The sequence below is a fragment of the Saccopteryx leptura genome, chromosome 6, assembly GCF_036850995.1.
Source record: "Saccopteryx leptura isolate mSacLep1 chromosome 6, mSacLep1_pri_phased_curated, whole genome shotgun sequence".
In the NCBI taxonomy this organism is placed as follows: Eukaryota; Metazoa; Chordata; class Mammalia; order Chiroptera; family Emballonuridae; genus Saccopteryx; species Saccopteryx leptura.
Window position 1 is genome coordinate 3,141,851 of NC_089508.1, and position 12,027 is coordinate 3,153,877.

At 56.5% G+C, this 12,027-nt stretch overlaps 2 protein-coding genes across 7 annotated transcripts in view; both read right to left on the reverse strand.

Annotated features, from left to right (window-relative positions):
• AMN (amnion associated transmembrane protein) overlaps positions 1-12,027 on the reverse strand; it is a 145,178-nt gene that overhangs the window by 25,742 nt on the left and 107,409 nt on the right. The window lies entirely within an intron of this gene.
• The window catches only part of TRAF3 (TNF receptor associated factor 3), a 128,671-nt gene that overhangs the window by 9,223 nt on the left and 107,421 nt on the right, over positions 1-12,027 (reverse strand). For all 6 annotated transcript variants that reach the window (XM_066343945.1, XM_066343942.1, XM_066343943.1 and 3 more), the window contains 3 exons: positions 10,074-10,148; positions 8,386-8,478; positions 2,945-3,085 (listed from right to left, as the gene is read on the reverse strand). In XM_066343945.1, coding sequence (XP_066200042.1) covers positions 2,945-3,085; positions 8,386-8,478; positions 10,074-10,148 — 309 coding nt within the window. The remainder of the gene's footprint in view (positions 1-2,944; positions 3,086-8,385; positions 8,479-10,073; positions 10,149-12,027) is intronic.

Below are 12,027 nucleotides of genomic sequence, written 5' to 3' on the forward strand. Positions count from 1 at the left end.
TTGGGATCATGTCAGTGATCCCACGCTCAAGCTGGCGACCCCACGTTCAAGCTGCTGAGCCCACACTCAAGCCAGCGACCTTGGGGTTTCAAACCTGGGACCTCAGCATCCCAGGTCGATGGTCTATCCACTGTGCCACCACTGATCAGGCAAGCTAACACACACTTTTTTTTTTTTTTTGGCAGAGACAGAGAGAGTCAGAGAGAGGGACAGATAGGGACAGACAGGAAGGGAGACAGATGAAAAGCATCAATCATCAGTTTTTTGTTGCGATACCTTAGTTGTTCATTGATTGCTTTCTCATATGTGCCTTGACTGGGGAGCTACAGCAGACCGAGTGACCCCTTGCTTGAGCCTGTGACCTTGGGCCCAAGCTGGTGAGATTTTGCTCAAACCAGATAAGCCCGCACTCAAGCTGACAACCTCGGGGTCTTGAACCCAGGTCCTCGGCATCCCAGTCCGACGCTCTATCCACTGCGCCACCGCCTGGTGAGGCTGGGATTGTAGAGGCCTCTGGAGAATCACCAGAAGTGAAACTGTACAGAGAATAACATGTCTGTCATTGGAGGCTGTCCAATGCACAGGGCTGGGAGCACTAAGGAGGGGGTGGGCAAGGCTTCCTGGAGGAGGTGGCATTTACACAGACACCTGATGGGTGTGAGGAGCCACAGTCAAGAAAGGAAGGTGGGAAAGAAGACCATTTCTCTGCGCTGTGGAGTGACAGGTGACACACTGGCCAGTCATGCAAGGATTTCTGGACAAAATCCAGGCAGCTTGGAGGGGTTCTGAGATGAAGAACGAAATCATGAAGGTGCTCTGCTGGGCCAGGCTCGGCTGGAGTTGGGGTGCGCGGGACGGGACAGGAAGCGCCCGCCGCCGCGTCTGAGAGGAGAGCAGCCCGCAGGGTCTCACACAGACCCTCACAGTCCAGAACCTCTCTGCTCGCGCGAGTGCTGGCCACCTCTTGGTGGGGTCAGAAAAAAACTGAACTTCCCCTTCCTGGCTGATGCTAGGTGACCCTCTAGGGTGCCACTTAACTGGCCTTGGCAGGTCTCCGTGCTGAAACTGAGGAGGGGGCAGCCGCGCCCCGGCCCCCTGGATCCCCAGCCTTACACGCAGCGCACCCCGAATGCTCGTCTGGAGAAGGCACCCGCAAGCCCCTTCTCCGCAGCACCCACCACGGCCGCGGGGGGGCTCCACCTCGCCCTGGCTGCCACCGGTTTCTCCCTTTCTCAGATTTCACGGGCTTATTTAGTCACCAAATTTGTAAAATAGAAATCACACAGAGCAGAATGATTAAGCTCTCCAATGCCAACTCTCCTCACTGCACGTGGAGGTGAGTGCACAGAAACTGACCGGGGTTTCGGGCCAACCCCCTCATTAGATGCTCGTGTTTGGTTTCACATGAACTCACTGCATACTCATTCTTTCTTCCGCCGCTGGTATTTTTACAGCAGGTAGTTTCCTGGGCCTTTCCATGTGCCTGAGCCCTGGGTCACACAGCAGCTCTGCAGCCAACGGCAGTCACTGCTGCCCAGACTGCGCATCAGGGGCGTGCTGGAGGCAGGTGGGCAGTCACTGCTGCCCAGACTGCGCGTCGGGGCCGTGCTGGAGGCAGGTCGGCAGTCACTGCTGCCCAGACTGCGCGTCGGGGGCGTGCTGGAGGCAGGTCGGCAGTCACTGCTGCCCAGACTGCACGTCGGGGGCGTGCTGGAGGCAGGTCGGCAGTCACTGCTGCCCAGACTGCGCGTCGGGGGCGTGCTGGAGGCAGGTCGGCAGTCACTGCTGCCCAGACTGCGCGTCGGGGGCGTGCTGGAGGCAGGTCGGCAGTCACTGCTGCCCAGACTGCGCGTCGGGGCCGTGCTGGAGGCAGGTCAGCAGTCACTGCTGCCCAGACTGCGCGTCGGGGGCGTGCTGGAGGCAGCCCTCTGGACCCTCGGACCGCCCTGGTCGCAGCAGAACACCGGGGACTTTCGGCAGGGGCGGAGTTTCACCGGGTGCAGTCCTCCCCAGTCTACTCAACACCAATGCCTCACATCTTCTCTGATACCACCTAATACTTCATCATGTTTGTCCTCATCTCTGGAAATTAGTTGAATAAAACCTGAAGCAATCGCTGCAGGCACTGTGACTGACATCCAGGGTCAAGTGGGAGGAACGGCATCCTCGGAGAAGCCGGGACCCAGCGATCACAAAGACGGTCTCCCGCGCCCGCAGTGAGGACCCGCCTGGCCACGCCCCAGAGCCACCGTGCTGGTGCGCAGCCCGCGCCCACGGACCGGCAGACAGCAGACCAACAGGCGCCGAGGAGGAGAGACCTGTGCTGGTGACAGACACGGGGAGCCACGCTCCATCCAGGGGTCTAAACCACCACCTCCCTCCTGAGCAGCAAAGGCTCACGCATAGGCTGGGGGATGCCTCTGGCTCAGACGGTGGGACTAAGGAAATGGGAATAGCTGGAAAATTCAGGAGAAAACAGTCTGGCCTCACTTCTCTTTAGGGAGTGAAACTTTATGCACAACCACTCATACATGAAATCTTAATGATGATACAGACGGCTTATCTTTGAAATCAGGGGCTGTAAGTCTTGTGGCTCCAGCAGTGAAGCAAAAGCACAGAGGGGGGGAGCTTGCCCTACAAGGAGGGGGGTCCCTGGCTGGGCCGCGCTAGCCCGCCCTCTCCCCGAGCCTGCACTCGAGAGGGGCACTTGCCTCCGTCCGTCCGACAGACTCTCTCTGGCCCAAACCCTGTCCTGGGATGTCCATGTTTTTCTGCCCTCTGACCCAGGAGGCCATGCCCTCTGCCCTCTGCCCAGAGAGGCCGTGCCCTCTGAGCTGGGAGGCCATGCCCTGTGCCCTCTGACCCGGGGCCATGCCCTCTGCCCTCTGACCCAGGAGGCCGTGCCCTCTGCCTTCTGCCCCGGACGCAGTCTCGGGCCCCTTACCTGTAAGTGGAGTATTTTGGACTCGTTGTTTCGCAGCATCTCCTTCTGCCTCTCGATCTCGATCTCAAAGCTGCAGATCTGGTTGTGGAGGCTCTGGATGCTCTTGTTCTTCTCCACACTCTCGTTCTGCAGCAGGGACACCTGAAAGGGGAGCCCTTCCATTGAGCAGACAGATGGTGGTATGAACATGAATTAACAACATCTATGAGAGCTATTACGTTTCCACCACGCAGGCCACCTCGTAGGCTCACGGGACCCCAGCCAGCCGCCTTCCTTGGCACCCTCGTGCCCAACGGGGAGGCAGAGCACAGCGGCTGGCTCTCGGAAAGAACGGGTGCTTTCCCGAGGTTCTGCTGAAACGAGCCGACCTCCAACAGAGAGGCTCTCCAATTCTGACCAGGAACGTCGCAGAGAACGCGTGAGTGTGTGTACCTAAAAAGCAGGTATCACGAAACCACGCTTGTCCTCATCCCCTTCAATGAACCCTGATATTTTCTACTTTGTTCTATTTTGCTTTAAAAAGCAGCTAGCTGCCACTCACTACATTACGCCTCATGTACCCGTGGGCCGGACCCTGCACTTTGAGAAGCTCTCGCAACACAACGAGCACGCCCAGTGAGAGTGCGCTCCCCTCAATCAGAGGGACGGGCCGCGGGGGCTGAGCTGGCCCCTCCACAGGGCTAAGCGCTTGCTGCAAACACATGTCAGCCCCAGGTGGGTCCAGCTGCCTCTGACACCTTCAAAACCTCTTTCTGAGAAACAGCCCCAAGAGCCCGCTTACACGGGCAAAAGCCCCCAGGGTGAGTTTTGGAGGGCAACTCCTTTGAGGCTTTGTCACAGGACTGTACACAGGGCATCTGGCCTTTGGAAAGGTCTCCTCGACCCACAGATGTCTCCACCCATGCCTGGGCATGGCTGCCACCCTGGAAGTCACTGTGCCCTCACAAAGGAGTGGAATGTCACCAATGTGCTGTCCCAAGGGCATTGCAGGATGAATCCAGGAGTGGTAAGGATCGGCCCTTTAAAGAATGACCAGCCTAAAGACAGACATCCTTTACATGCTAGAGAGGCTCAGACGAGCAGCACCTCTGGACACAATCAGTTCCTCTTATTTTGGAACAAACATGGATTTACCAAGGAACACAAAACTTGCAAAGTCTCCTGGGAGTCCACACAGCACGATCGACTGTCCCTCCTAAGACATGACATCTCAACACCCACGACGCTGACACGTGACCGCACACCTGGTCCTGCCCGAGGGCGTCGTCACCTCCCCGCGAGCCACAGCTCCCGGACTCTCTACTTTCACACCAAAAACACGATGCCACCAACCCTTCTGATAAAAAGCTCCGTCGTGTCTCCAAAGACAATGGCAACTTTTTTCTGCAACAAACCAAGCTACCTGAGCATGACCAAGTGCCTCACATCAGGGGACACCCAGCACGCCATATAAACTTGTCATTTCCTTCGTTAGGGGCTTCCTTGATTTAAACTTATTTTTATTGATTTTTGTATTTTATTTGAAAACCCCACCCCATGCTGGCAGAGCCTACTTGCCCTCGTCAACCAGATGGGGAGGGAACCTGGCAGGTGCTCCCACACGGTGGACGGACGGACGGACAGCCCCACACCTCCTGGAGAGCGCCCCGCCCAGCCTGTGCTGGCGAGCACACCGCACGCCCCTCTGACACAAGCCTTCCCAAAGGAGAAGGTGTGCACAGGGGTTTAACCCTTTGCGTGGTGAGTTTTTTCATGCTCACTGACCCCTGGGAGTTTTTTCCAAAAATTGAAATTAGCTCCCGTTACTCTAGATGGCCAGGAGGCACGAGGACGTACACGAACGTCTGTCCCACTCAAAGGGTTAAGTCCACATTTCACAAAGTACTTTTCCCACATATTCACCATGGACGTGACGACCAGTCTCTCAGAACTGACGCAAGCGTTCTAGTTTCTACTGCAGATGATCACAATGGCCCGAGGCTGTGCCTGAGAAGTCTACATGGACAGAAACCCCCATAAGAAGACTCGAGCCTCTCTACTGTGGTCCCACCCGTGCTCTGGACCCACCGGAGACAGGAGAGAAACGGGACGTACAGCCAAGGCTTTGCCCGCCTGACCGCCAGCACGTGGTGGGTAGGAGGGCCCATTCCGACGGACGGAGCCAAGGTGCTGACCCCCGAGCAGCACCCGGGAAGATCAGCACCTCTGGTCTGCCCGTGCAGCGCCCCTCATGCTCACAGGTGCTCGGCATGGCCGGCTGGTGGCAACTGCATGGGGTTCGTGCAGGAACGGAGCCGTGGGTGGCATGCGGCAGGCCATGCTGGCATGTCCTGGGCCCCCAGCAATGAGGCCCTTTGCTGTGAGGGAGGGCTACGCTTACATGGGGGGGGGGGCATACTGATGAGTGAACATTCCAGGCGCCCCCGGGGCCTCGGCCCTGAGCAGCCTGGGGGACAGTGGTGCTGGACGACCCCTGCAACTGCGGTCCTGCTCACAACCAGAGCAGCTGGGACAAAGCACTCATTTTCACAAGAGGACGAACCTTCTAAGTAAATGAGGATCTATGGGGAGGAGATCAAAGCCCTGAGATCTGTGCCTTTAATATCTAAGAGGGCAGGGACAGTACACAATCTTCAAAAGAAAAGGTTTAGCCTGACCAGGCGGTGGTGCAGTGGATAGAGCATCAGACTGGGATGCGGAAGGACCCAGGTTCGAGACCCCAAGGTCGCCAGCTTGAGCGCGGGTTCATCTGGTTTGAGCAAAAAGCCCACCAGCTTGGACCCAAGGTCGCTGGCTCCAGCAAGGGGTTACTCGGTCTGCTGAAGGCCCGAGGTCAAGGCACATATGAGAAAGCAATCAATGAACAACTAAGGTGTTGCAATGCGCAAAGAAAAACTAATGGTTGATGCTTCTCATCTCTCTCCATTCCTGTCTGTCCCTGTCTATCCCTCTCTCTGACTCACTCTATCTCTGTAAAAAAAAAATAAATAAAAATAAATTAAAAAAAATTAAAAAGAAAAGAAAAAAGAAAAGGTTTATAGGAAAACCACCATGACTGAGAGCAAGTGCCGCATGCTAACCGGATGCCAGGAGAGACTCACGGACAGCTCTCCCTGCCCGCAGACGGATGCCTCCCTCTGAGCCACGTGTGTGCGTCTTCAGCGTGAGCACCTGTACTAAATCACTGCTTTAATTCAGACTTGATGTTTCAATTTAAAACTTCTGGCTCATTCAAGTACATGTGTATTTTCCTTGCCTAGGTTTAACTGACTGAAAACGAGGCATCCAGACCTTCTGGAACAGGGCCCACCCGGCAGCTCTGACCCACTCGGGCTCCCACTGGGCCCACCCAGCAGCTCTGACCCACTCGGGCTCCCACTGGGCCCACCCGGCAGCTCTGACCCACTCGGGCTCCCACTGGGCCCACCCGGCAGCTCTGACCCACTCGGGCTCCCACTGGGCCCACCCGGCAGCTCTGACCCACTCGGGCTCCCACTGGGCCCACCCGGCAGCTCTGACCCACTCGGGCTCCCGCTGGGCCCACCCGGCAGCTCTGACCCACTCGGGCTCCCGCTGGGCCCACCCGGCAGCTCTGACCCACTCGGGCTCCCGCTGGGCCCACCCGGCAGCTCTGACCCACTCGGGCTCCCGCTGGGCCCACCAGGCAGCTCTGACCCACTCGGGCTCCCGCTGGGCCCACCCGGCAGCTCTGACCCACTCGGGCTCCCGCTGGGCCCACCAGGCAGCTCTGACCCACTCGGGCTCCCGCTGGGCCCACCCGGCAGCTCTGACCCACTCGGGCTCCCGCTGGGCCCACCCGGCAGCTCTGACCCACTCGGGCTCCCGCTGGGCCCACCCGGCAGCTCTGACCCACTCGGGCTCCCGCTGGGCCCACCCGGCAGCTCTGACCCAATCGGGCTCCCGCTGGGCCCACCCGGCAGCTCTGACCCACTCGGGCTCCCGCTGGGCCCACCCGGCAGCTCTGACCCACTCGGGCTCCCGCTGGGCCCACCCGGCAGCTCTGACCCACTCGGGCTCCCGCTGGGCCCACCCGGCAGCTCTGACCCACTCGGGCTCCCGCTGGGCCCACCCGGCAGCTCTGACCCACTCGGGCTCCCGCTGGGCCCACCAGGCAGCTCTGACCCACTCGGGCTCCCGCTGGGCCCACCCGGCAGCTCTGACCCACTCGGGCTCCCACTGGGCCCACCAGGCAGCTCTGACCCACTCGGGCTCCCACTGGGCCCACCCGGCAGCTCTGACCCACTCGGGCTCCCACTGCCTGCTCCCAACATGTGTGTGTGTGCTGCACATCCAGTTTTCATTTCTGTAAATGAGCCACGTGAGAAACCCTAGGCCTAGGACAACTCTTCTATCAGTGCTCAGAGGTTTCCGCCTTCTCTGAAAAGGAAGCCTGGCCAGGCAGCACCCCACGAACCAGGTCCCGGGAAGGGGCCGCTGCCGGCCCAGCCCACAAGCAGCCCCTGAAGGGCAAAAGGGCGGTGAGCCTGTCAGGGCAGGGGGCCTGCTCAGTGCCCCACCCCCCACAGTGCCGCCTGAGAGGCCCACGGAGCACTCGTGACATGATGCTGCCTCTCCCTGAGCCTTGAACACAGGCACCCTTCCCGGTCGGGACTGGCACTGTCTCCGTAAGAGCCGGAAAGGATGGACTCTAGGCCACGCCGTCCACCTCGTCTCAGCTGCCCCACTCGGCCGTGGCTGTGGCCAGTGCGGAAAGCACCAGGCCCGGCATCCAACACAACTTCACTTACGGGACGGGGGGGGGGGAGGGGGGGGGCTGGAAGTTTGACAATCCCTGTCCCAGAGCGATGCTAAGATAACCATGTATGATTTTTAATTTTTTTTATTTTTTTTACAGAGACAGAGAGAGAGTCAGAGAGAGGGATAGGCAGGGACAGACAGACAGGAACGGAGAGAGACAAGAAGCATCAATCATTAGTTTTTCGTTGTGCATTGCAACACCTTAGTTGTTCATTGATTGCTTTCTCATATGTGCCTTGACCATTGGCCTTCAGCAGACCGAGTAACCCCTTGCTGGAGCCAGCGACCTTGGGTCCAAGCTGGTGAGCTTTTGCTCAAACCAGATGAGCCCGCGCTCAAGCTGGCGACCTTGGGGTCTCAAACCTGGGTCTTCCGCATCCCAGTCCGATGCTCTCCACTGCGCCACCGCCTGGTCAGGTGATTTTTTTTTTTTTTAAAGCATAGCATGCTCGCTTGGCAATGAATACACAGAACCCACACAAAGACCTTCACGTGTAAGTGTGAGATCATGCCCTGAGAATTTCCTTTCTTGACCATCCTGTGATGCTGCTGCTTCTTTTACCCTTGGACTGTTAACGACTATAAAAAAAGGGCTTTCCTCTTTCAGTAACGCGAGCAAACGATGCAAGATCGATGGAGGTGGGACACAGCGCCATACATACCTTCTTCTCCAGAGAGTTGCTCCACTCCTTCAGGAGATTGACGTGCTGCACTGCAGAGCTGGCCTCGTGGGCCTTGATCTGCTGGTTTGTCCCCTGCGGGAGCAAAGGCACAGAGAGAGCATGAGGCCGACCTCACTCCGGGCACGCCAGAAGCCCTAACAGGTGACCTGGACCCAGCGCTGGGCGTGGCAGAGGAGATGACGGTATGTGTGCTGGGGCCGGGGACCCCCTGGGGACTGACGGGGCCCCCTCTCCCGCGTGCAGGTCAGGGGCTGCTGCACGGAGCAGCGGAAGGCGGGGCGCTGTCAGCCTCTTATGCGGTGCCCTATCAGCTGTGTCTCATGCTCGTGGTATCGGGAAATTACATCTCAGACATATCACTTGCGTTGCCTCGTTACTTTTTTTTTTCATTAAAAATATAAATGGAAAATGTTTAGACACCTCCGGTTAGAGCTGGATACTGATACAATCCTCTAGTGAACATGTAATCAGATGAGGCTTCTGAACAATTCACCAAAATATGAGCTCGTCAGTGAAATACACTAGCATCGGGAAATCTATCGGTCCTGACTCCTCTAAGTGGACTTAGAAGGTTACATACAAAACATGAACAATCTACAGAGTACATAAGATGTAGACCATCTATCTCAGTCAGCGATAAGCACAGTAAATACACAGTACTTCACATATTTCAGAAAATAATTGGGATAGAAATACAATCTGTTTTGGATATTGGAAAATTAAGAAGCCACGGGAAGCATTTTAATGATCTCCAAAACATATACTCTGTACATAGAATATTCATATATATATGTTGATATAAGGACTGCCATACATCAACATATACATATACATACACAGAATGAATGATACTACATAGGACATCACAGGGGTGTGGGCGCCATCTCCCTCGGAGACTGAGGCCAGGGAAGGCCAGCCGTTCTCATTCTCGGGGCTTTGTGCTTTCTGAGGAACTATCTCTGTGCTCATTTCATGAGACACTACTAACACATTCAAGTTAAATAGAAAATACCTTAACCCTCTTCTCAGTTTTAAGATGAAGATATACATTTAAATAAAAATTCAGTTCAAATTCACTAGCAATCTCAGAGAAGTGTTAAAAAATAAATAAAAAGCACAGAAACGGGTTTCTCACAACCCGGGTGTGGCCGTGAGGAAGATGTCCTCTCCACAGCGTTCTCCTGGGAGGTGTGGCTTGTATGCAAAATGCATCTGCAGACACACGTGTCTGTATGGTCCTTACTGCAGTGCTCCGCGCGCACACTGCGGGAGCCATGCCGGGCTGGACAGCCACTCACAGCCGCCTGTCACGGCCGAGGCCTCCGGAAGCGGCTGCCCGAAGCCCCGCCCACCACGGCCGGCGCTACCGGCTCCCTAGCTACCGGCTCCCTAGCTGCTCGCAGACACTGTCATTCCCAGGATCGTACTATGTACTGACTTCCTCTCGCCCCGGTGTTGACCTGCGGTCTCAAAACACCACTAGCGTGGAGAGTGAGCACCCCCGTCTGCTGCTGCATGTGGCTTCTGCCACCCATGCCTGCGGGGTGATTCGGTTCCGTGACAGACTAAAAGTCCGGAACGGGCACGTTGAAATGGGAATGCAATGCTAACTTTCTCTCATGGCGGAACGTCAGCGACCGGGGGAAGGACCGATGTCGGATACTGACCTGGAACACGCAGCCATAGCGCTTAAAACTACAGGTGCTGGGGGCATTGACACACTCTGACAAGTGCGCACTCAACTGCAACGGGAAAGAGACGTGAGTTGTGGCACGAACGTTCGCGTGAGCATGTTCAAACAGGTTCAAGGCACAGAGAGCCGGGCCGCAGGTGCGCACATGTCGCCTGCTCCCGGGCTCCTCACAGTAAATTGAGTCTCGTCACGCGGATACACATATATACACCGATATACAGCGATAACAGTCACTTAACATTGCTTAAACTTGCATTCTCTTTAGAATTGTTAAAAACGTGACAGGCTATCTGTAGAGCCAGAATTTAAAAAAAGGGGGAAAATAAAACAACATAAACTGAAACGCACATTTAAAGACTATAAATAAAAGTTGCATGAAACACAAACACAAAAAATAATAGAAAGCATTCCGGATACAACTGGGCCACACACCTCGTATACGGTACACAAAAATAAATATAATTTCCAAAGCAAGCTTACACGATGAACCATTAACGCTCAATACTCGAGATAACTGGAGATGAGTTTCCTTCTTGACTCTATAGGACTTTCCCCTCTGCGTGGCCATGAAAGCACGCAGCTGCCAGAGACCGCTAAAGTCATTCTAACAACAGGAATCCCAATGCAGTCACCTCTCACTGGTGGGAGGAAATCAGGAGGCACTGGGAGGAGAAGGGGGTGGCCCGACTCAGAGGAACATGCCTCTGTGCCTCTTACACGGCGGCAACTCGTCGGACACAAACCACGGGCACTCGCAGTGCCCCTCAGGAGAAAAGGGGACAGAATGCCCGTGTCGGGAAGACAGCACTAGGCATTAGGCTGGTGCCACGTAAGGGCATTTCTCCTTTTATTGAAGAAATAAATCCTCACCAGGAAACTCTAGGGACAACTTTACAGGAACAACAAGACTCTGAGTCAGGAAAGCGGGCGTGGGACGTCTCTCCATGTACCAGGGCTCCATGCACCCCCATGGGCCCATGGTGCGCCCCTCTGGCGGGGATGGTTGGTTCTACAACTTCTCCTCAGTCTCCTTGACAAAGACAGACCCTACCCTTTAGGTCAGTGCTTCGGGTGGAGAGGAAGGGGGCCACAGGACCACTCTCTTGTCATGTTGCTGCTGAGACAGAGGAGGGGCCAGGCAGTGCTGAAGGGTGGCCGGAAGGGCCGGCCCATCCACGGCCAAGGCCAACCCTCTGGCAGGGCAGCAGTGCTCGCAGACGGAGCAGCCTCGCATGCCCGCTGTTCCTCTGACCCCAGCCTGGACGCTCAGGCCTGCACCCGGGGAAGGCGCTCAGAACGTTCACTACAGGCAGCCGGCACAGAGACGCAGCCAGAGACTGTGCGTGTAGTGACGTCAATTTAAAGTCGGGAAACGGGCCCTGGCCAGTTGGCTCGGTAGAGCATCGGCCTGGCTGGCGTGCAGGAGTCCTGGGTTTGATTCCCGGCCAGGGCACACAGGAGAAGCGCCCATCTGCTTCTCCACCCCTCCCCCTCTCCTTCCTCTCTGTCTCTCTCTTCCCCTCCCGCAGCCAAGGCTCCATTGGAGCAAAGATGGCCCGGGCGCTGGGGATGGCTCTGTGGCCTCTGCCTCAGGCGCTAGGATGGCTCTGGATGCAGCAGAGCGACGCCCCAGATGGGCAGAGCATCGCCCCCTGGTGGGCGTGCCGGGTGGATCCCGGTCGGGTGGATGCGGGAGTCTGTCTGACTGCCTCCCTGTTTCCAGCTTCAGAAAAACGCAAAAAAATAAAAATAAAAATAAAGTCGGGAAACATACTCCTCCACTGCCCACGCCGCACCTGTGGCTGACACTGCTGTCACTCAGGGCCGTAGGGAGCTCGACATTATTTTGAGTGCCCTGCTATGAATTCAGGGTCACACGTTTCCCTGAATTGGCTTTCTGATCATTACTCTCAGAGCCTTATAGAATT